This window comes from Culex pipiens, unplaced genomic scaffold (assembly GCF_016801865.2).
Source record: "Culex pipiens pallens isolate TS unplaced genomic scaffold, TS_CPP_V2 Cpp_Un0001, whole genome shotgun sequence".
In the NCBI taxonomy this organism is placed as follows: Eukaryota; Metazoa; Arthropoda; class Insecta; order Diptera; family Culicidae; genus Culex; species Culex pipiens.
In genome coordinates this window covers 802889-828531 of record NW_026292818.1, presented here as the reverse complement: position 1 = coordinate 828531, position 25643 = coordinate 802889, and the positions used below count along the sequence as shown (strand labels likewise).

Below are 25643 nucleotides of genomic sequence, written 5' to 3'. Positions count from 1 at the left end.
TTTCTATTTTTACCGGTTCTGTCACCCCTTCGGGGCGGAGACTGATGAGTCCGCAAGTCATTTGTCGCGCGCGCGGTTTACGATCTCTGAAACTCGTTCTTGATGGATGATGGGCGACCAGGTCCAGGAAGTGACGTTCGAAATGGGTTTGGGACGTCAAACAACTTGGTTTGATCTTTGATCTAAATTTGCTCGCGGCGGCGAAGAAGTGGACGGACTGCTCAACGACGACTCGGCGGCAACTCAATTTGTCAACCCCCGGTGACGATCGCGTACGCCCACGCAGCACACCTTCCTTTCGAGAAAAGGGGCCACGTGAGTGACGAAAGAGGCCTACGCGAACCCCGCAAGTCAGCGTATTAATAGACCCAAGTGCAGGAAACTCGCTCTTCGTCATCGCTTTGACAGGCGCGCGCGCGCGTTTCTTGAGGGGGCAATCCGCAAAACAAACATCACTTTGGTCATGTGGAAAATGACGACGCGACAATGTTGCGCGAAGATCAACAGAATGTAAACAATGTAGGACGGCGCGGCGTGGGCGTTGGGCGATCGAGGTTCCCTGACATGTTTTGGAACAGTCAGGACAGGCAAGTACTTTGTAGGCTTTACCAGCTATGGTTGTCTACAAAGTTCCTTTAAGACTAAATTTATGGGAAGATCGATGTCCTCAGAGCTCCAAATGACAGCTGAGAACACGATCGAAGTCTCTACGGTTCAGAAATTGATCGTGACTTGATCATCTTCGATATTGATCGAGTTCAAAATGATATCCGAAGAGTCCAACAAAACGCAAAATTTTAATCAACGCGTTTGACAGTTCGACCTGAACCGGGAAGTGTTCAGCGCTGTTTGAACAACTTTTTTCTCCACTTTCAACAAACCACTTATTCGGTTATCTACGCTGCGGGAACAACTCCTCTCGCTCTTCATTCAGCGTTCTGTTTGCGCTCCACGACTGTTGAATTCTCCGCAGGTCGCGCGGAACTAGGTGAAGAGAGAGGAGAGAGCGGAGCGACGTGTAAATATTATTTGTTTACTGTTTACTCGCTGCTCCAGGCTTAGAACTCGTGAAAGGTACGAGGTGTGTTTACAAAGGTCGCCTAGCCTGTATAGGTGAAAGGCGACTCTTACCCATACAGAGTGAGTCTCAAAGAGCGATAACGATTTTTCGGGATTGCTCCTCGGAAGAAGTTGTAGACGTAGCGACCTTTGAACGCGGTAATCTGGCGAAAACGATGCTCGAAATCCCCTCCCCTTTGGGTAGAAAGTGTTACAAACTTGCACAAACTATCCACTCGAGACCTAATCGCTTCTCACCTTCTTGTCGCGTTCACCAAGTACAGATAAGCGATATCAGCGCTACACTCCCTTCTCCCATGGTGTTCAAGGAGTTCCGATAACGATTCTCCGCTGTATACGACAAGCCCGCGCTGATATTGAGGTTACTGGAAAAGCCAGTGGGTTCCCTCGTGCGAATCTAATTAGCCATCGTCGCAGCGGGACGCGTTCATCAAACGTAATCGCCAAAACTTCAAGATTTGGCTGTGTAGAACTGCGCGCACTGTCGAAACTGCTGGTTTGATTGATTGGCGCTGTGGCGATACGAGGTTCGATTAACCCTTGACGAGGTCCAGGACTCCACACTTTCTGACCAGGAAGATTGAGCTGACGCCAATTTGGACAGCTTTTGGCACCAGAAGTCTTGTCCGGGACTCCAGTCTACCATGATTGATTGGTTCCGAACGCGGCGTAGTCTTCGTGAAGGTTTCGCCAGAATACGCCCACCTCCACGCGTGAACCGGTTCGCTCGAACTTATCTCCAACTCGCGGCAGCGACTCATCTCGTCCACATATGGTCGTCGCGCGTATTTCTCGGTAGTTTTTGGAGAAGCTCACATCCGCTTTCGCGAGCTCCGCTCGCCGCGCTCACCGGATATCGTTTGTTCCACATGAATTATTCATAAGGAGACGCGACGCGTCTCTTTGTGGAAGATTTTCGGCACCCCACCGAATCACGTGGTCGGCTATCGACACCCCAATTATAATTAAATGTTTTGCCTTAACCAGCTTTTAACACCTTTTCGTTTAGCGCGTCCAAGACGCGAGAGTGCCAAGTGTCAAGCCTAATGACTTTTCGCAATAAAGTGAGACATTTTATTGCGCTGCGTCGATTTCACCGATTTTGCTTTGTAAAAGTTGGGTTAATCCCTTAAAATTACAATCGGCCAAATTGCGGCCCCGCAGGGACGAAATTTATGACCGATGATAGCGCCACATTGGCGCAATTCATCAACTGCGCTACCGTTTCGCAGTTTTGCAACCCCGCTCGGATGATCACGTCCCTAATCGGGACCCCGGCAACTATCTTTGATTGATGGTCAAGTTCGTTATCGAAGCCGTGCGGGGCCACGCATTTGTCATCATCAGGGGGAGTGCTAATCGGCTTAAGGTTGCAAAAGGGACGCGTGGTCATTTTTTACAAACTTTGTTGATTGCGGCGAGGTGTTGAAGGGTCGTTTGGGGACCCCCAAGTTGACCTTCTGGGTTTTCAGTACATTCCATGTTCCGATTCGTGACCGTGTTTTCATGCTAAGAGTCGTTCCATTCCTCCAGTCTGGTTTCCTTCTTGCGAATTTACTAGTACTGATTACACTTTCAAACTTTATTTCTGCTAAAAGTAAGGTTTAAAACAAGAAATCTTGAAAAATCTCAACTAAAACCAAAACAATCTGAAAATTTCAACTCGCTTTCGTTAGCAGCTGTCAAAACAAAGTTGCTCTCTCTCACTCTCTCGCATAATCAATATTTCGTAACGCACCAAAATGCGTAACGCCACGCGACGTTTGCGTCCCCGCTGTACACTCTCAATCGCGCTTACCCATTTTTTATTTTTATCGAAATTTTTTTTAATTCAACATTTTTCTTTTTTCTCAATTTTCAGCCCGCACTCTGCAGTGCTACTGCGAGGGACACTGCCCGGGAAATTTGCAAAATGGAACGTGCGAGACGCGACCCGGTGGGTCCTGCTTCGCCGCCGTCGAGGAAGTTCTGGACGAGGAAACCGGCCTGAAGGTGCCCGAGTGGAGCCACGGCTGTATGCCGCCGGAACAGAACGGTGGACTGCTTCAGGTGAGATCCGGATTTTTGGATTTTAAAAAGCAATTTTACTGACGATTTTTTTTCTTTTTTAGTGCAAAGTTGGCGTTCAATCCCCGCAAATTCACGGCAAGTCGATCGTGTGCTGTGAGAACGAAGATTTCTGCAACAAGGACCTGCTGCCGGAGTACGTGCCCAAGACGACGACGCCGCCGCCGACGGTGAACGTGACGGAACCGAGCATGCACACGCTGGCGTTGATGGCCTCGGTGATAGTGTGTTCGGTGGCGTTTGTGGTGGTGGCGATCGCGATCTTTGTGACGTACAAGAAGCGCGAGAAGAGGAAGCCGCAGTGTTTGATCGATTCGGTGTGCAATCCTAACCTGTCTCCATTGGCGGATTTGGTTGAGCAGAGCAGTGGGTCGGGATCGGGACTGCCGTTGCTGGTTCAGAGGACGATCGCGAAGCAGATCCAGATGGTGCACCAGGTTGGAAAGGGACGGTACGGTGAGGTTTGGCTGGCCAAGTGGAGGGATGAGAAGGTTGCGGTGAAGACGTTCTTGACTACTGAGGAGGCTTCCTGGTTCCGTGAGACGGAGATCTACCAGACGGTACTGATGAGGCATGAGAATATTCTTGGGTTTATCGCGGCGGACATTAAGGGAACAGGCACGTGGACACAGATGTTGCTGATCACTGACTACCACGAGTTGGGAAGCTTGTACGACTATCTGCAGAAGCGGGTACTGAACCCGCACATGCTGAAGACCCTGGCACTGTCACTGTCTTCTGGATTGGCCCACTTGCACACAGAGATCTTCGGAACGCCCGGAAAACCCGCGATCTCCCATCGTGACATCAAAAGCAAGAACATCCTGGTCAAACGGAACGGTCAGTGCGCGATCGCCGACTTTGGCCTTGCCGTCAAGTACTCCAGCGAGTCGGACGAGATCCAGATCGCGCCAAACACCCGCGTCGGAACGCGTCGCTACATGGCCCCAGAAGCACTCAACGAAACGCTGGACACGAAGATCTTCGAGGGATTCAAACAAGCCGACATGTACTCCCTCGGTCTCGTCTTCTGGGAAATGGCCCGTCGCTGCATCAGTACAATCCGAGGAACCAAGAACACGACCTGCGAGGACTACGCCCTGCCCTACCAGGACGTCGTTCCGTCCGATCCCAGCTTCGAGGACATGTACGCCGTCGTGTGCGTAAAGGGCGTCCGACCGCCCATCCCACAGCGATGGCAGGACGAGGAAATTCTCGTAGTATTATCCAAGATGATGCAAGAGTGCTGGCACCCGAATCCGGCCGTCCGACTGACGGCACTCCGGGTAAAGAAGACGCTCGTCAAGCTCGAGACCGATTCCTCGATTAAGATAGTGTAAGCGCGTAAGTTTGACGTCTTATTTATTCTCTACTGTCCCCCACCCCTTCCCCCTTCTTTAAGCTTAAGTTCAAGCACTAGTTGATAGCGAGCCCCGATTTCCCCACGACGTTTATCTCTGTCGCGAAAGCAGCGCGACAGAAATCACTGAGATGCCATAATATGGACTTAAATTGTGACCCCCCCTAAAACTGGTTAGGTAGTGAAAATCTGTAAAGCGAAACCCCCTTTCCCCTTCCTCAAAATTTCTGTAAATAGCAATCTCTCCCCCACTCTCCTAGCTCTTTTACCCTATCCTATCTAGTTGTTACTAGCTTTAAATCGATTGTGAAGCGAAAAATGCCATATAGTTGTAAACGAGGTAAGGATTTCACCAAAATGCAAACGTGCTTCTTTTCCGTCAACAAATTCTACACATTGGCCTTACTGTTTTTTCACTGTGCAAGTGACCTTACGCGAGCGCCTTTTCACCGGAAAAAAAAGTAAATTATAAACTCTTTTTTACAACATTAGAAAAAAAGAGCAGCAATAGCAGACACTAATCCCTTATTTTACAAGGGAGATAATTATTACAAATAGGAAGACTCACTTTCGGTCAAGGTTTCCCCCCGGTTAGGAAACGTCTCCTTGAAAGTGAGAGTTCAGCAAACATCCCCCGTTTTAAGAAAACCCACCCTACTCCCCTGTGCAGCTTGTGTGGTTAAGCAAGATTTCTTCTTTTACAACAATTAAAAAAAACAAAAATGTGTAAATGTCCCCCCTCCCCAGCTTAGGATTAGTGTGGAACGTGTTTTTATCTAGTTTATTTTATTATGTTGTAAATAAAATGACGATTTCGTGGCCTGAAATGAGAGAGTAAAAAACAAACAAACAAATGTGTTATATAGAGAGAAAATGTGAAAAATAAAAAATAAAACAGGATAAGTGCACGCACGCATCTTTTGATCGTGTAGAGAACAACAAAAATGTAAAAGAATATTTTTGATGATAGAGTTTTAGATTAAGTGAGCGCAAAAAAAAAAATTTGCGTTTGCCGCGTATGGATATAAAACAAAAAAAATATGAGATGCAGTGAGATATGATGTGTTAATGTATTACATAACGTATGTTAATAATAAAAAAAATAATTTGGAAAAAAAATAATCGTTTTCCTACGAATGAAATATTGAGAAATTCCCCCCATTTTGACTATTCTGAATAAAGGCCGTTGCAAATATTTTTCAAAGTTTATGTCGCCTGAATAATCAGGGGCCACAAAAAATATTTTTTTCGAAAAACTTGAAAATGTTAATGAAAACTAAAGTTTAATCAACCGAAACCCAGTTAAAATGCATTTTCCTGCGTTTATAATCATATTTAGCATGTTTGAACTCCTTTGAAAACATTTTAAATTTTCATCACGCAGAAAAATCTGATTGTGAACATGGCAAAATGTTGGGCACAGCTGCTGAACACGATAGTCATCTCGAGGCCGGCAAACATGTTTGCCAAATTCAACCTAACATGTTTGTAATTGCCATGGCCTGACATGTTTGTAAATATAATAAACATTTGGGATGATTTAACAAACATGATTGTTGATTCAAAGATCAGTTTTATGAAAATCAAAAAATCTGGGTAGGCTTTCTTCTTCTTCTTTGTTTTCTTAACATGTATAAACAAATGCAAGGTTTTTTGATAAGATTTATTTCACCTTTTTTTACTTAAAATTAACAATATATTATAAAGAGTTCCAGCCACGTTTATTTTACAATCGTTTACACTGGATGCCGACAAGAAATATCAGCTGCTGAAGACATGGTGCAAGCTACCTGAAAAAGAAATTTTTGAAACATCGAACTCATCGGGAAAATAAAATTAGGCCGTTTTTTTTTTTTTTTGGGACATAGAAGAACGAAACTAACTTTGATGCCTTAAAAAATAACAAACTTTGTATTTTTTTTACATCCGCGAACAACGCTAGTATTCAGGGAGCCCAAATCTATGATACCTTGACAAAAGTGAAGTGCTTATTGATCTCAACTTAATAAATATCGAGCTGAGTTTTTTTTTCTTTTATAAACAAAAGTAATAAATAAATAAACTTTATAAAATTTCAAAACCAGTATCGAAAATTAAAATAAAACTTTTAACTTTTAGCGTTAAAAACTGCCAGAAAAATTCCAACGCAACCTCAGCAGGAAAAAAAGAATTCACTATTTTTCAAAAATATATTGGGACCACGGGGAGTATGCAAATTGTTTGGCAGTTAAATCGATTCTTCCATTTCTTTCAATTCATTTAAATATTTTCAACAAGTTTAATTTTTACTCTGTGATTCAACACCCTGTTTGCAGCTTACTGCACTTTGACTAAGGTTTGTGTACTAGCTAAAAAGGGTAACGCAAGTAGTAACGCTTGATGATTCAGTGCTGCCATCTTCTGTAATCAGCCTGAAACAAAGAGTGAATTGTGCAGTTGAGGAACGATGAAGAAGTTTCTTTTCAGATTACGTTACCGTAAAACGGGGTGACTTTGATAACCGGGGTGACTTTGATAGGTTTGCGATTTTTCCGCAAAATGAAGAGTACAATTAAAATACGTAAGGAATGGTTTAGAAACATACTGACCGTGGTAGAGAAGTATTCAAAGTACCTCAAGAAGAACTTTTCATAAAATTTTGACAAGTTTAAAAAGTTAGTTAACTATAGTTAAGAAAATGTTCATGAAAGTCATTATTTTAAACTTCTCAAAGTGTCATGATTTTCTCAATGAACATGATTTTTAACCTTCGGGAAGTCGCGCAAAAAAAAACTACAAGAGCAGTCGCGTGGTGTACTTTGTGCACCAGTCAGAAATTTTAAAATAAATCGAATATAATTCCAAATAGGAAGAAACAATGTTCTACAAAGTTGTTAATTTCACCAACAAGAATGTCATCAGATATCAAACCACCATCCAGAATAAACCGGGGGGCCCCGGGGATGTTCCGAAGAGGGGACATTTCCGGAAATCCGGTCCGCAAGGCATAATGGGTGTCAAACTTCATAATTTTCAAAGGCAAACCTCAATATGAACATTTCAAGTGTCAGAGATGATCTTGTCACCATCCGGATTAACCCGGTGGCCCCGGGGATGTTCCGAAGAGAGGACATTTCCGAAATTCCGGTCCACAAGCCATAATGGGTGTCAAACTTCATAATTTTCAACGGAAAATCTCAATATGAACATTTCAAGTGTCAGAGATGATCTTGCCACCATCCGGATTAACCCGGTGGCCCTGGGGATGTTCCGAAGAGGGGACATTTCCGAAATTCCGGTCCGCAAGGCATGATGGTTGAAAAACATTATCTCTTTAAATTAAAATGTGATAAAAGCTTTTCAATTCTGTATTCATGAGGACAATTAACTAAAAGGTGAAATGAAACATTAATTAAATCACTCTTACGTATTTTGTGAATTTATCACATTATGCTAGATTGTTATCAAAATAGTAAAATCTGAATTTTCAATGTTTAAAAAAAACTCTAGATTCTCATATTTCTTCGATTATTATTATTTTTGGCTCATCGGAATGGTTTGATTACCAATGCATGGGCAATAAAGGCGGGTATATCTACAATCAAATTGCGTACCGTCACCTGCGACGAGTCAGAAAAGGGACAGCAGTTTTTGGCCTTCAAATTTGGAAATCGATAGACTAAATTTGATGATCTGTATCTGTTCTAAATAAAACTAATCAAAAATATATAAAAATACTGTTCCACAATATGGCTAACACAGGCGTTCCGAACCAGATGACAATATAAGATACACATCTAGAGGGTGATGATTGTCGAGAATTTTATTTCCCGGGAATCGAGAGTGTATTTTTGCTATTTTCTGGGAATTTTTTTTTATGTTTAAAATTCTGCTTTCTCGTTGTAAACAAAAACTTGTTAGAACATTTTAATCCGAATGTAAAAAAATCTTAAATATGATTCCCTAAGATGATAAATAATGACCCAAAGCAACATTTTGAGTACTATTTTTCTTCGCTAGGACAACTTTAAATTTTACGTGAATAAATATTTACAATACTTGCGGAAAATTAAATATACACTAATTATGTTAACATTACACAGAATTCAAATATATTTTTTAATCGTAATTAATTTGGACGTCAATGTAAAGTATAAAATGATTTATGGCCTTACTTACATACTTTATGTACTCTAGATTTTTCAAATCTGGACTGGATATGAAAATGATTTTTTTTGGAAAACTCTAGGGTCCCCAACTTAGTAGTCATGCCTTCATCTACAGTAATTGGCATTTTCAACAAGTTTTATTTTACTTTTTCTGAATCAGCAAATTAATGAAGCATTTTTACAATCGAACATCAATATGGCTAAATATTTTTCCTCTTTATAGCATAGGCAGCAGATGACCAAGAAGGTTAAATCAGTCAGAAATAACAGAATTAACAACAACAATAATCTGTATCTAATCTAATCTAACCAAACCCTAACGCAGCCAATCTTTCGAAGGGATCCTGGAGAGTGCCTTAGGTTAGATTACGCCTAGCTCTCTTCTTGTCATTTATTAACATTTGTAGTGCGCCATTGCATTAGAATGCATTGAAACATCATAAGCGTAAAAGCGGCCAGGCCTACTGCGTAAAGTCGTTTCGCAGATATATGATTCGTTGAAGTGGGTTGAGTTTGAGCACGGAGTGTTCGAACAACAAAACAATTCTGAATCGACAGGGGAAGGAAGAAGCGTGGGGACACACCACCATGGACACTATTTGCCGTGGTTATAGCGCCACAACGCGCTCTCTGTAACAGTATTCCACTAGTCATGGCCTAGTGGTTAGCATTTTTGCTTACCAATCCGAAGAGATCAAACCCCGCTTCGAGCGACTTTGTCGTTCATATTTATCATTTCAATATTTATAAGTATCAAAATTCCCGGGAGTCTCGACCAAATTTCCCAGGAATCGAGATTTCCAATAATATCCAATTTGCAGGTAAATTTTTCAAGTAATATTACTCAAAAAAGAGGTTATATTCAACCAACCAAATTCTCATCTTTCCAAAATTCAACATTTTTTTATGCTGTGTACTGATCACGATGTTCACTTTGATTTTGATTTTGATATTTGGAAATTTGACAAAAATGCATATCATCTCTGACACTTTAAATGTTCATATTAAGGTTTGCCGTTGAAAATTATGAAGTTTGACACCCATCATGCCTAGCTGACCGGAATTTCGGATATGTCCCCTCTTCGGAACATCCCCAAGGGCCACCGGGTTAATCCGGAGGGTGGCAAGATCACCTCTGGCACTTTAAATGTTCATATTGAGATTTTCCGTTGAAAATTATGAAGTTTGACACCCATCATGGCTTGTGGACCGGATTTCCGGAAATGTCCCCTCTTCGGAACATCCCCGGGGCCACCGGGTTAATCCGGAGGGTGGCAAGATCATCTCTGACACTATGAATGTTCATATTGAGGTTTGCCGTTGAAAATTATGAAGTTTGACACCCATCATGCCTAGCGGACCGGAATTTCGGATATGTCCCCTCTTCGGAACATCCCCAAGGGCCACCGGGTTAATCCGGAGGGTGGCAAGATCACCTCTGGCACTTTAAATGTTCATATTGAGATTTTCCGTTGAAAATTATGAAGTTTGACACCCATCATGGCTTGTGGACCGGATTTCCGGAAATGTCCCCTCTTCGGAACATCCCCAGGGCCACCGGGTTAATCCGTAGGGTGGCAAGATCATTTCTGGCACTTTAAATGTTCATATTGAGATTTTCCGTTGAAAATTATGAAGTTTGATACCCATCATGGCTTGTGGACCGGATTTCCGGAAATTTCCCCTCTTCGGAACATCCCCGGGGCCACCGGGTTAATCCGGAGGGTGGAAAGATCATCTCTGACACTATGAATGTTCATATTGAGGTTTGACGTTGAAAATTATGAAGTTTGACACCCATCATGCCTAGCGGACCGGAATTTCGGATATGTCCCCTCTTCGGAACATCCCCAAGGGCCACCGGGTTAATCCGGAGGGTGGCAAGATCAACTCTGGCACTTTAAATGTTCATATTGAGATTTTCCGTTGAAAATTATGAAGTTTGACACCCATCATGGCTTGAGGACCGGATTTCCGGAAATGTCCCCTCTTCGGAACATCCTCGGGGCCACCGGGTTAATCCGGATAGTGGGAAGATCATCTCTGACATTTTGAATGTTCATATTGAGGTTTGCCGTTGAAAATTATGAAGTTTGACACCCATCATGCCTAGCGGACCGGAATTTCGGATATGTCCCCTCTTCGGAACATCCCCAAGGGCCACCCGGTTAATCCGGAGGGTGGCCAGATCAACTCTGGCACTTTAAATGTTCATATTGAGATTTTCCATTGAAAATTATGAAGTTTGACACCCATCATGGCTTGTGGACCGGATTTCCGGAAATGTCCCCTCTTCGGAACATCCCCGGAGCCACCGGGTTTATCCGGATAGTGAGAAGATCATCTCTGACATTTTGAATGTTCATATTGAGGTTTGCCGTTGAAAATTATGAAGTTTGACACCCATCATGCCTAGCGGACCGGAATTTCGGATATGTCCCCTCTTCGGAACATCCCCAAGGGCCACCGGGTTAATCCGGAGGGTGGCAAGATCATCTCTGGCACTTTAAATGTTCTTATTGAGATTTTCCGTTGAAAATTATGAAGTTTGACACCCATCATGGCTTGTGGACCGGATTTCCGGAAATGTCCCCTCTTCGGAACATCCCCAAGGGCCACCGGACCGCACTCAGATCCCATATATGCATTGAGTCGTTATGAGAGGCCTCCCTGAATACAATGCAACAGTTTTGGGGTCAGTTGATCCAGAATGAGACTCATAAAAACAATGTGTAACTTCCGGTATTCATTCCACCAAAAAAAAAAAAAAAAATACTTACACGAGCAGTCGCGCTGGTGTACTTTGTGCACCAACCCAAAAACACTATTTTAAAAAATATATTAAAAATAGTTTTAACTATACAATGTCTTAGGTCAACTTGTTTTCGTAAGTAAAAAGGTTTAACTTGAGCATATATCAACGCTACGGCTTGATTGTTTCATGAAAAACAATTGTTTTTCGAAGTTTCCCAAATCTGGTGCACAAAGTACACTAGCGCGACTTCCCGAAGGTTAATCGGAAAACGGAATGAATTTTCGGATTCTTTGGACAATTTTCCACTAGGAGAAGGTTAATAAAGTTTGTAAAAAATAAATAATATGTGTTTTTGAAACACAATTATGAAAACTCTCTAAATTTATAGGCAATTTCAGTTGAACAAATTTCATGTAAAATGTGAAAACTTGTGATTCGTGCTTCGAATTCAGTATAAAATGCATTATAAATCGATAATTTTATAAACAAAACTAGTTTTAACAAATTTCAGGCAAAATTCCGACTTTTTAACAATTTTACCTAAAATTTATATGTATTTTGCTTAAAAGCATATACACTTAGTTAATTGAATATAAACATGGATTTTTTTTTCTTAAAAACTATATCAGCTACTTTAGTCAAAATCAAAATCAAATTATTCGCTCTACAGCATTGCCTTGGCGTTCTCGATTGCGAGATTCCTACTCGAAACTAGGTGTTCGAAGGCTTGATTGTTGAGGCAATTGCAAACCTCTTTTTACACCTTAGCTTCCATCCACCCCGGGATTCGAACTGACGACCTTTGGATTGTTAGTCCAACTGCCTACCAGCGACTCCACCGAGGCAGGACCCAGGGAGACGACTCCTACACCTGGACTGAGCTAACGACCTAACCTTTTTAGGATAGTCCGGGGCCAACATTTACTTCCCGTCCGACGGAAGGCGTGATCAGACAAATCTCGTCTCGAAAAATGCCACCGGGACCGTCTGGGCTCGAACCCAGGCCGACTGGGTGAGAGGCAATCACGCTTGCCCCTACCCCACGGTCCCGTCTACTTTAGTGATGGTACATTTAACGTACAAATGAAGTTTGAACATCTTAAATATGATTTTAACAAGAAAATCTATGACTATCAAAGTCACCCCGGAATTCAAACTAAGAATTTTTAACGTAACTATTTTTCCAAACATTATTGAAAAAACTTTTTTTCCGAAATAGTGCATGGACTTTGTGTGGTCTACCCCAGTACATGTTTTAAAAATAATAATCTTGAGAAAAACCTTACCTGTTGGAAAATATTCTAAAAACAAATTAAAATCCTATCAAAGTCACCCCGGTTTACGGTATGTATTTTATTTCTTTGTAAATTGCACAATTAAAACAAAACTTGAATAGAAAATGCATAGAGATGTGAATCTTGATACACACAAAAATCTACAAAGCCATTGACATAAACTTTTTCGAGTGTTTAGTAAGTAACGCTTATGGAGACACGCCGTGGTTAATTTTTTTTTAATTTTCAACCCAATAACAATACCCTATCTATGACTATCAAAGTCGACTGAGCCTCTACTGTTGGCGTGGTAGGTTGGCCTAAACGGTTCGCGAATTCAAAATGCGTTTTTTATTGTGAAATATAAATGTTAATATGGCAAAAAGTGTTTGAATCGTCGCGTGTGTACATTTTTCTTGTGAAAAAGTTGGAGTTTTATGAATTTCCCAAGAATACTGGGAGAAATTCGCGAAATAAATTTGGTTTCCAAGCGTCTCCAAGATGACAGCTTGATTTTGAAGTGGCAGCAGAAACAGAAGACGTGTGCTAGTATTGGTGGTGGTTAATCGTGCTGGGAATCTTTTTTGCAAGCACACGATTGTATTAGTGCGACCGCTTGGTTGTGGGAGAGGGAGGGGAATTTGAGAGAGAATTTATGCTGCTCTCTTTTGGAGTGTGTTGCAAGCTTGCCGGTGACGCTATGTTTGTTGGTTGCTGCGATGTGAACAGCCTGGCAGCATGAAAAAGGGTGCGGAAGAGAGCACTGAAGAGACCCGAAAGCGAGAGCTAGAGCGAGATATTTGTCCAGTCTGATCAGTCTGATGAGCATCGGTGTGTTGGCAAGAAAGTGAAAGCAGTTTTAGCGTTTGATCTGATGCGAAGATGACTGAAGTGAGGAAGATTGGTTTAAAATTTTTGAACGCAAGCGGCAAAATCTAAAGAATGGTTGTCAATCTGGTGTCCGAGAATACACGGAAATATTAACCTCCGATTCGAAAATTTGGGAAAAATGTTCGTTTTTGTGTGTTTTTCGTGAGTGGCAAGGGTTTAAGTGCGCGCGCTTTCACTATTTTCGTTTGAACTAAGGTGCTCGTGCGGTTGTGGTGGGTTCCTGCGATGCTCCTGCAGATTTTATGATGACCTGAAACATCCGACGGGAGTCATCAATTGCGGTTGACATCTTCAAGCTACAACGCCATGATCGATTTGGTCAAGCCCAATGCGAGTGTAATCGCTGCCGGTTTGACGGATGATGCTGCTTTTTGGGTGAGAAACTTCCAATTGGACATATGGAGCAGCCGTGGCTGACTGGCTACGCTGTTCGCTTTGTAAGCGAAAGATGCTGGGTTCGATTCCCATCTGCTCCAAACGATAAAGTTAAGGAAATATGAATTTTTGAAACTATAAACATGAACGAAAATCAAAGTCGTTCGAATCGGGGTTCGATCCCCCGTTCTTTGGATTGGTGAATTAGGAATACTTATATTACTACAAACTATATACGCGCTGGGTCTTTGTCCACTTGACAAGGGCTCAGAAGTTCTAAATAACGTTTGAATCTGTTTGATGCAAACGTTCTTTAGGGCGGGGCTTGTCGATTCAAGCTGAGGTACCTCGCGCACGGCTAGCCTGCGTAGAAATGGGTCACCGAAGCTCGGCAGAGCTATCACCTTCCAAATGCCTATGCGAGTTATTTGCATGTATAGGATGTCAAATCTAAAATACATGGAAACAACTCAATTTGTAAGAGGCGGCCGCGTGGTCCCGTTTGGTTGGTTGCACACACACACACACACACAAAATCTATGACTATCAAAGTCACCCCGGAATTCAAACTAAGAATTTTTAACGTAACTATTTTTCCAAACATTATTGAAAAAACTTTTTTTCCGAAATAGTGCATGGACTTTGTGTGGTCTACCCCAGTACATGTTTTAAAAATAATAATCTTGAGAAAAACCTTACCTGTTGGAAAATATTCTAAAAACAAATTAAAATCCTATCAAAGTCACCCCGGTTTACGGTATGTATTTTATTTCTTTGTAAATTGCACAATTAAAACAAAACTTGAATAGAAAATGCATAGAGATGTGAATCTTGATACACACAAAAATCTACAAAGCCATTGACATAAACTTTTTCGAGTGTTTAGTAAGTAACGCTTATGGAGACACGCCGTGGTTAATTTTTTTTTAATTTTCAACCCAATAACAATACCCTATCTTTTCAGTACAAAAAAAAACTAATTGTTAAAAAACCAAGCATGTTCCATATTTGGGGGGCAGGGTTTCTTCACATTTTTTTCATTTAAAACGTTTGCAGCAGTTTAAACCTATGCAGCTGACTGCAGTCGATACACCAGATGATTGATTTTCTGCAAGTTTTTGACTGCATGTGAACTTTCTTCGTTTGAGTAAAAATAAAAAAAAATCAGCATTTAGGTTTCTCCATGTATAAAATATTAATTTACTGATTTTTTTTTCAATTTTTATGATCATGTTTTGTTGACAATAGAATTACTATGTTTATTTTCATCAAAACTCAAAGCCAACCAGAGTTGGATTTAAAGTCGTTTGTATCATTATCAGTGTTTATTATTAGAGGTATCAAGTCAAGTCTATTCCAGTCTAGACTCTAGACTGAGGAGTACGATGGGTGTGTGGTGGTGCCAACTTGCTAATTATAGACTTGCATCTTCATTAACACAACTCTCGCCCGCCATCAAACCGTTTGAAGTGAGCCGCCTCCAACCAATAACGATGTTATCTTCCAAAATATTCACAAATGAGAGATAAACAACTCCTTTGTGGTTTTTTTTTTTTTGGGCGAATGTTCATCTGGCCACATATTTTCGCTAAATAGTGCTAAAAATTCCTCCCCAAAATAAGTCACTACAACTTTGCGGGTAAGTTACAAAAACGGTTAGAAAAAAGACACTTTCAAAAATATTTTTAACCTAAATATACCGATAAGCTCGACGCATCGAGAGTGAGTATTTAGCGCAAAACAATTCAAAACAAAAATAGCACGTCGGATGTGACTGATGGCTGAGAAGGAGGGTTAAAAAATCGGTGGTTATTTTAGCTCCATATTTTTCCAACGACGGATACTCGTGCGAACCCCCCAAAAAATGCAACTGACTATAACGCCGGAACGGTGGACAATAACACAAACGGTGTGTACGCAGAGTGCACGGAGGAAATTTTGTGTGATTTTTTATTGACTAATTTGTAAGGAGATTTTCAAGAACAAACGATTGCATACTTTAAGGCTAATGTTTTCACAATAGCATTTTTTGTATTGCATAAATTTAGGGTAAAAAACTTATATTTGATTCTTTAAAAAAAATAATGATTTCCTATCGTGTTTAAACATTGTTTCACAAATTACTGCCGATGGCGAAAAAATTCCCCCCCTCAAAAAGTACGTCACTTTTCAGCTGATGACATGCTGAGAGGTGGTGGAGAGGTGCGTGGTCTGACAAATTCTTGAGTAATTTGCTCTCACCTTCGCGTGATCGTCATTCGACGAGGGGGTGTCGCGCCCCTTGGAGAAAAGGAAGGGGCGGCTGTCAACTCAAGTTCGTCACATGATAATGAGCTGAAATATGGAGTGTGTGTGAGAAGGACGCAAAATCTTATACAATGTAGTTCTAGAATTTTGAATTGCTTGAATAATTTTCAAAATTAACATTTAATTTATTTTTTGTGACAGATTTTCTTCTAAACGATCCACGAGTTCATCGTCCAATCTTGGCAATTATCTTTTGCATCCATCACCGCAAGCAGTCACACCATCATAGAGGAGATGCACTGGTATAAAATTCTTAGAGTGTGTTTCACTAATTCACTCTCTACAAGCGTCATCGTCTTGATCGTTGAAGCCCCCATAATCACCCCATTTCGAAGTCTAGGCTTGAGAGTGCCAGTGCCAAAGTGAATGAACTTATAAACCCGTGAATACGTTGTGTTTAATGACTTGAAGTCGGTCGTAAAATTTAGTCGGTGCATGTATGAAATCAAATTAAATCTGCTTTGCAATACTTTAAACATATAAAAATTCAGTGAGCAAAAATTTCCTTAAAAAAAATATTGTTCACAGCTTGAATCCTTGAAACCAGCCTTCCCACGCATGCCATTCACAATAGGTTAATGGGCGTGAAAAATTCAATCTTTCGCTACCTGAAGCGAATCGCTTCCTTTTATTCGCTCACGACGACCGGCCCCGGCGCTACACCATAAGGTGTGTCTCGGAAAATACCGACACTGCCGAACCGTTTGGTTGTGTGATCTTGATTTATAAATTTAAACTGATTTTTCAAAAAAAAATGTTTGAATTTCCAACAGATCAATTAAGCTCATAAATTTTCAAAATTGTCAAAATTGTCAAAATTGTCAAAATTGTCAAAATTGTCAAAATTGTCAAAATTGTCAAAATTGTCAAAATTGTCAAAATTGTCAAAATTGTCAAAATTGTCAAAATTGTCAAAATTGTCAAAATTGTCAAAATTGTCAAAATTGTCAAAATTGTCAAAATTGTCAAAATTGTCAAAATTGTCAAAATTGTCAAAATTGTCAAAATTGTCAAAATTGTCAAAATTGTCAAAATTGTCAAAATTGTCAAAATTGTCAAAATTGTCAAAATTGTCAAAATTGTCAAAATTGTCAAAATTGTCAAAATTGTCAAAATTGTCAAAATTGTCAAAATTGTCAAAATTGTCAAAATTGTCAAAATTGTCAAAATTGTCAAAATTGTCAAAATTGTCAAAATTGTCAAAATTGTCAAAATTGTCAAAATTGTCAAAATTTTGCAAATTTAGCAAATTTAGCAAATTTAGCAAATTTAGCAAATTTTACATATTAAGCAAATTTTACAAATGAAACAAATTTTACAAATTTAGCAAATTTGACAAATTTAGCAAATTTTACCAAATTTAGCCAATTTTACCAAATTTAGCAAATTTTACCAAATTTAGCAAATTTCACCAAATTGAGAAATTTTATAAGAAAAATACCAATTACACAAATTGTCTTATGTGACAAACATGACTAAATTAATTTAAAGGAAGTTAGTATTAGTAAGACGTTCTTAATTTTAGTCAAATTTTCAAATATTGTTTTTAAATAGCAGAAACTTTCAATGTATTTTTTTCACATTGTAAATTACCATTTTAATTTATGAGCAATTCTCTACGGAATCGGCCTTTTTTCTTTAATTTTAATTTTTGTATTTTTTAATCCGGCTGAAACTTTTTTGGTGCCTTCGGTATGCCCAAAGAAGCCATTTTGCATCATAAGTTTGTTCATATAATTTTCCATATAAATTTGGCAGCTGTCCATACAAAAATGATATGTGAAAATTCAAAAATCTGTATCTTTTGAAGGAATTTTTTGATCGATTTGGTGTCTTCGGCAAAGTTGTAGGTATGGATCAAGACTACTCTGAAAAAATATGATACAAGGTAAAATTTTTTTTGGTAATTTTTCATTTTACTTTTTGTCACTAAAACTTAATTTGCAAAAAACACTACTTTTTTTATTTTCTGATATAATTTAGAGGACATCAAATGCCAACTTTTCAGAAATTTCCAGGTTGTGCAAAAAAATCATTGACCGAGTTATGAATTTTTGAATCAATACTGATTTTTTTTTCAAAAAATCGATAAATTGGTCACAAAATTTTTTCAACTTCATTTTTCGATGTAAAATCAAATTTCCAATCAAAAAGTACTTTGGTCAAATTTTGATAAAGTGCACGGTTTTTAAGTTATAGCCATTTTCAGGCAACTTTTTTGAAAATAGTCGCAGTTAATCATTTTTTAAAATAAGTGCCCATGTTTGCCCACTACTGAAAAAAATATTTTTAAAAGCTGAGAAAATTCTCTATATTTTGCATTCTTGAACTTTGTTGAAAGGACCCTTAGTTGCTGAGATATTGCCATGCAAAGATTTAAAAACAGGAAAATTGATGTTTTCTCACCCAAACCACCCACCATTTTCTAATGTCGATATCTCAGCAACTAATGGTCCGATTTTCAATGTTAAAATATAAAACATTCGTGAAATTTTCTGATATCTTCGAAAAAAATACTTTCAATTTTTTATTATCAAGACTAACATTTCAAAAGGGCGTAACATTGAAATTTTGGCCCATTTAAAATGTTAGTCCTGATTTAAAAAAATGAAAGTATTTTTTTTCGAAAATTTCCTTCATAAACCGCGTAAACATTTTAGGGAGGGGGTTTTCCTGTTTGTGTTTTTCTTTAGTCTACGTTCCATACAAAAAAGATTTATCACATATTTTCTAGGGTTGTAGAAAGCTTTTCAATTGTTTTGAAAGAATTAATTTTTTTTTTTGAAAAATGCGATTTTTTATATTTTACTCACGATTTTATAAAAATCTGTCAACAGCGACAAAAAATCATAAAAAAGTTCAAGATCGCCTCCGTTCCAATCTTGTGCATTTTTACGGTTCTGCAACCTGAATCGAGGGAAACAGAACATCACATTGTCGCAACACGTGCCGGATGAGTTTATCCGAAGGAATTCAAGAATATGTAACAGGAACTGGGCTGGAAATGAGGACATCACATGCAGATCTGATATTTCACAAATGGTTTTTTTTAAGTTTAAGACGTTCTTTCAAAAATACTTTTAAATGGAATTTTATCCCATATTCTAATGTGGGTAAGATATTTAGAAGTTTTTTCCAAAAAAAAATAATTAGAATTTTTTTCAAACAGGAATTCCATCAATTGAAATCTCGTAAACAACTTCTTAAGGTTCTAAATCACTGCACTCGTTTATACCTTTCACCGCGTGAAAGAATCCATTCACAAAGTGCGCTTGCTGGAATTCCCATTTTTCAATGAAACTCTCTCGTGTGAGGTGTGCTGGGTTGGTTAGGTTGCTTCCGCGGTTTATCATTCAACGCCCAAAGCTGTGCAAAAAGAAAAACGTTGGAATTCGCTAATGCGCTCTTTTACCTACCAGAAAAAAAATGAGAGTACACTTGCACAGCTACTAATGTACTCGCACTAGATGGGTAATTCTAGCTGTTTAAAAATTCTCGCCTTGGATGGAGTTTTGCATATTTTTTCTTGTTTTTTCTTCTTCTCAAACTGCTCTGAATATTCTATACACACACACACACTTTTCAGTTAGCCAGCGGCGCATCAACGGCTGTCTATCGTCTTTCAACTTTCGGGGAGGCCTCCCCCGACATAAATATAGATAGACCAGTGCGAGTCCGTCAATTTTCACAACCTTGAGTTCCGTGTTGTGCATCAATGGTGAATTCAATAAGCGCAGTTCCTCGCCACTTGGAGAGTGATTTTCTTCTTTTTTTTGTCTCGCAACCGACTAAGGCCATTCAAGTTTTTCACTTTGAATGGAAATTTGCATGCTTTCACTTTTCCCTCCTCCCCCACCACTGGGTTCCCTACTAGTTGGATTTATTTATGGCTTTTATGGTTATTTGCTCTCTTCTTGTACATTTTTTTTTTCGAGGCGAGCCAAAAACACATATCCTCATATTTCCTCGCTCTCACTCTGCTTCAGTCAGGCAAACTCACAGCTCAAAAATTCAATAATAATTTCCTTTTGCGCCATAACGATGGTCGTCTTTCCTCCCTTCCTCCCCATTGGTTTTATTAGACACTTTCCGTCATATATTAAGTGTTTCGTGGCAAAATTCCATCCATCGCCGAACTGCGAGTGAGGCGAGCTGGGGCGCCACCATTTATCACAAAATGGTTTCTGGTTTCTGGACGATGTACGAGATGTTCTTTTTTGGCATATTATTTTGGGTTCGTGCGATCATGAATTCTTGAGTTTTTTTTTTTTTTTTTTTTTTTTGAAAAGGTCCAATAAGCTTTTGTTTTTCATATGTTTATAGGACCTATTCTAAAAAAACCCTGGAATTGCTTTTGAAACACTATAACGGAAAAATCTTTAACAATTTACTTAAATCATACCAAAAATAGAATGTTAAACCATCTGCTCCAAACTTTTCACCTCCCAACCACATAACTTTTCCGAAACATTCAAAAACTGCTCCCGAAAACTATTTCCAAGTAGCAGCAGCGTCACATTCCTCGGAAGGGTCAGCCCGCATCCGGGCGTGACATTTTCTCGCAGTGGCGATGGCCATCCAGAAGACCACTTGATCCGAACGTCCTTCCTTTTCATTCCTGGATTCTCTCACTCACTGCTCCTTTTCCTCCCAACGCGGGCATGATTCGCGTGTCTGGCGTGTTCAAATCTTGATTCGACTGGAAAATTCAGCTTTCTCTGGGCGGTTTTGTGGATGGGAGATTTGGAGAAAGTGGAAGGGATACATTTTTGCACAAAATAAAAAACAATAAATTTTGCAGATCCGAGGATCGCCTTGTTTTGTTCTTTTATTTTTTTAAAGACACAAGAAATATTGTTTATGCAATTTTTAACAGATGTTGTGCTGTTAAAATATATGTTTGCAAGTTAGATAAACTTGCAATTGCCTGACTTTATTAAATTTCTTATTTTGAAAGCGATTAATTTTTTTTTATTGAAACTGATTAAAAAAAGAAAAAAAAAAACAAGCCTCATTATCAAGAGAAAATACTGTAATAGTTAAAGCAGTCTCACAAAAAAAATTAAATAAAAAAACATCTTTAGTTATTCAATTGTTTTACATTTAAGGAGAAAACTGAGGTAAAGCTATAGATTTGTTTGATTCTATACCTTTTTTCCAACGAATGGGAAAAAATGAACATCAGAAAAAACCGTAAAAATAAATTCAAATTTCAAATTGCAAATTGCAAATATTTGTATACAGGGAACTTGAAGTTTATGATTCTTCTTCAATCGAAAATGTGCTGACAATTTGTTGTTCAGTATTGTCTACAAACTATTATATTTTATGAAAATTTGATTGCTAAACTAAAGAAGAAAAATATCTCTTTCTTCAGCAAATGCTTACAGAAAGGAAAAGCTTTGAAAAACAAAAAAAAAATATTAATAAATTTTCAGACACTATTAAAAACCCAAATAACATCCGCCGAAAAATGTTCCGAAAATGTGCAATTGATAGTTATTTTATTTATATTAACATTTAGGCCCAGCAAACAATTTTCAAAAATTATATCATAATTGGTTTTATAAATCAGGATAAATCGGAAAACAATTTGTTTTTTTTTTTTTTTTGCTGAAAACATTAAAGTTTGAAAGTGTAAGTCGAATAAGCAACTTAATTTAAAATATTTTCTTTCAAAACAATTTTTTTTTTTTTAAATCATTGATTTTTTGAAAGTAAATATTGTTAAATTACGGTACAAACGTGTCATGCATTTCAAATTACTATTTTCATACAAGTTTCAAAACCATGGCGCGTAATATATTTTTTATATTTTTATCCCCTTTGACTCTAACCAGAGTCGAGGGACATTAACTTTGAAAAATAATTACATCTGCCTTAAATGATCCCACTATTATTTTGAATGGTTTCCTATAATTGTTTTCATGTTTTCAAAAAGGTAACACTCTCAAAAATTTTATGTTGAAGCAAACGGAAGAAATCCAGACTTTTTTTAAAGGTCCTATAAGCTATTGCTTATTCAAACAAAAAACTCTAGAAATATATTTTTTTCTGAAAAAAAACTTCAATGATCAAAAATTTAGTTAACATCATACATGATACTTTTTGATGTACAGTCCAGACTCGATTATCCAAAGTTTGTATGGAACTTCGGATAATCGCATCACGAAGAAAAAAAATTTTCGATTTTTTTTTATTTTCTTACTTTTAACATCAAATTCGAGTTCTGCGACCCCATTTTAGTCAAATTTGAATGGTTAATTGCCTGTTAAATTTAAAAATGCGTTTTTTAAATATTTCTTTGCAGCCATTTTGGCCGCCATCTTGGATTTCACTTGGATTCTAAATCACTTTAGAGTAGTTTAGGGGTCATATTAAAGCTCAACAATAATAAATACGAACGAAAAAAAAATGTTCGTGATTAGATTATCTTAAGTTTTGATTATTCGAAGTGAAAGTTTGCCAAGGCCTTCGGATAATCGAGACTGTATACCTACTTTTTAAATAAAAAATTAAACTTGTGCTTGTCTATCTCTGAAAAACTACACTCTGAGCGATCATTGAAATATTTTTAATTTTAAATTGTGGATCAAACTTGTGATTGCTTTTAAGCGCTTAAAAATTATTTTTTTTGGAACCCTTTCAGCTCTAAGTTTTTAATCAATAATGTCTAGGAAAAACAATCCATTTTCAGTGTCAAAAATATTACTTTAAATTTTAATGAAGTTTTGTTTTAAGATTTTCATAATATTTTTTTCTGAAATGGATAAGCATGAAAACAATTCCTAAAGATGATTAAAAAATCTATGCTTAAACCAAAGTTATAGGACTTTTTAGAAAAATAGAATGAGGATGGTGCAAAATCTTGTACCGGAGATATATATATTTTTTTAATTATGATATTTGAAAAAATCTCTTGTGAAACATAATATTAATGATTTAAATGATTCGATAAATGTTCAGTTTTTTGCAACTTTGAAATACTTTGATTTCCAAAAAAGTATCCTCGTGCTTTATGGATGGCCCCTAAAAAAATGTTGAAATAATAGAATCAAGGGTAAACTTTTGAATGGGTTTGAATCACTTATTTTGATAATTTTCAAATGTTCGACTATACTTTTAAATTTTGAAATTATTTTTTATGAAATAGAGCAGAAAACAAACCAAAAAAGGAAAATATACTAACTGAAAAAGTTTGTTAAAATTTATCTAAATATGGATACAAAAATATGTACTTTTTAGAGCATATGCATTTTTCCTAAACAAACACTCAAGTTAAAAGTTACATTGTTTAATCCTTTATTCTTTAATTACAAATGATTATGGTTCTATCTTTCCCCAGCCGGCTGTCTAAGACTAAACCATTTCATTTAAAATTTAACAACCGATAAACGGGAAATGTCTCATCCGCAGCATCCGATTGCTTGCCTTGAGAATAATATATAATACCTTTCAACAAACACTATGATTTTGGGTCGCATCATCATCTTCTATGATGAATCCTGACCAAATACCCTTCCCTACTAACAAATTTTTAGGTTCCTGGCGCTCGTGGGGTGTAAGCACAGAGTAAATCAGCTGCCCTAGTAGCAACCTGCGCTAACTAACATTCCCGTCCCTTAAAATCGAGGTCTACAAACTGACATGGCGGGCGCCGTTGGTGGCCAATGACTGTTACCTATTCGCAACTGATCTAGCTTTAGCAATCATGGTGTCTTATCTTTTCAGCGCATTCATACATGCTGTTGATAAGGGAAACACCACTAGATCGTCGAAGCCTATAATCAGTAGTGCTGAAAGGATATTACGGTTCTGTTCAGCAACGGAGGGGCAACCATGGGTGATCTCTCATGCTCATGCTCATGCTCATGCTCATATGCATTTTTCCTAAACAAACAATCTACTATGACTTCAAATCAATAAGAACATTCCTACACAGTAAATTTGGAATGTGTAATTATAGAAGGTTGAATATTACCTCTTTTGTGATGTAATTTTACCACAATTTAGACTGAAAATGCGACATTACACCGGAATAGTGGTAAAATTACATATTTTCAAAGGTAAAATTACACATTTTTTCTGACATAAAAGATATACCCTTTCCAGATGTAATAATGATGTTTTTTTTCTGTGCATGATTTTTTTTCTGTGTACTCTAGGGTTGGAATTGATTTACTTTTTTAAAGATCCTCTTCTTAATCGAGCAATAAAAAACCCTTCTCGAGATATCGATTTTCAAGATTTTTAAAGCAATTTTGAATGGACTAACAAATCATGGAAAATGACTTCTTTAGTCATAAAAGATGTTCTTATGTGGTTTCAGCCAAATAAAACAAACAAATAAAAATATTGTCTTATAGATTGTAAAAGAAGGGGGAGAGGGACAAAAACTTGAGAGGTAATTTCAAAATTTGAATTATGAAGTGGCAAATATGACTAAGAGCTGAGTTTTAAATTAATCAGATTTGAAATTATTATTTAGAGTGACTATATGACTTCCTACTTCGCTTTCTACTTTCTGGTGAAGGTACAGGTGAACTTTTTTCTGAAGAAATTTCAAGCAAGTTGTTTGGGACGAATATGGGCAGCATAGGTTTGCAGTAAAAAGGACTCATTAACATATTTATTTTGAATTCAAGCGATGAACAATATCCCAACATGTAACTTGTTTGCTTTATTTTAAACTGGTCTACTAAATAAACCGTTATTGTTTGCACTAATAATCATAAAATATTAATATAAATACTATTAAAAATCTAAGACGACCAAACTTTTAATTACAATTTTACAGCGTCCTAAATGTCACCATCAATATTTGCAACTGTCCACAGACACAAAATTTAACCAGGTCCCTGCCATGCTCAACCCTCAACCCAATCCAACAATTTTTTGATCACCTTCCAAAAAGTGCCAAAATGTTGCACGCTTCATCGGCCCCAATAACAATAAATTAGGCAAATTTATTTACAAACTCACCGCATGTCATTAACATTGAAGAACCCCCGCTCTAAGTTCATTAAAAATCTAGAGACGAAAGAAACCGCTGCTGGAAGGGGAGAAGTGACCAGGGTGACGTTGAAACACCTGGCGTCTCCATCATCATGATCATGATCACGATTTCCATCGAATTCGTCTCTCGAGCGCGAGGTTTTTTTTTTACATCACAATCCCCGTGAGCCATGAGTGTGGTCTGGGGTTTTGCCGAATCGGTCATGCTCATGGCCTGCTTGGCTGGTGAGCAGAAATTAACTCGTTCATTAATAATAGCGAGCGGGTGTTGGGAGCACAGAGAGAAATTTATTTAAAAAAAATTGTTTTGTTTTTAATTAAAATATTTTTGCATCCAAAAATTTTTTTTGTATTTTTATAAAATTGTGATT

At 38.0% G+C, this 25643-nt stretch overlaps 1 protein-coding gene across 2 annotated transcripts in view; it reads left to right on the top strand.

Annotated features, from left to right (window-relative positions):
* LOC120418334 (bone morphogenetic protein receptor type-1B-like) overlaps window positions 1-5573 on the top strand; it is a 237912-nt gene extending 232339 nt beyond the window's left edge. The window contains exons 2-3 of one of the 2 annotated variants that reach the window (XM_052711326.1): window positions 2942-3129; window positions 3192-5573. In XM_052711326.1, coding sequence (XP_052567286.1) covers window positions 2942-3129; window positions 3192-4487 — 1484 coding nt within the window. In that variant the 3' untranslated portion in view covers window positions 4488-5573. The remainder of the gene's footprint in view (window positions 1-2941; window positions 3130-3191) is intronic. The other variant, XM_039580674.2, reaches the window with a different exon arrangement.
* Window positions 5574-25643: the final 20070 nt, after the last annotated feature.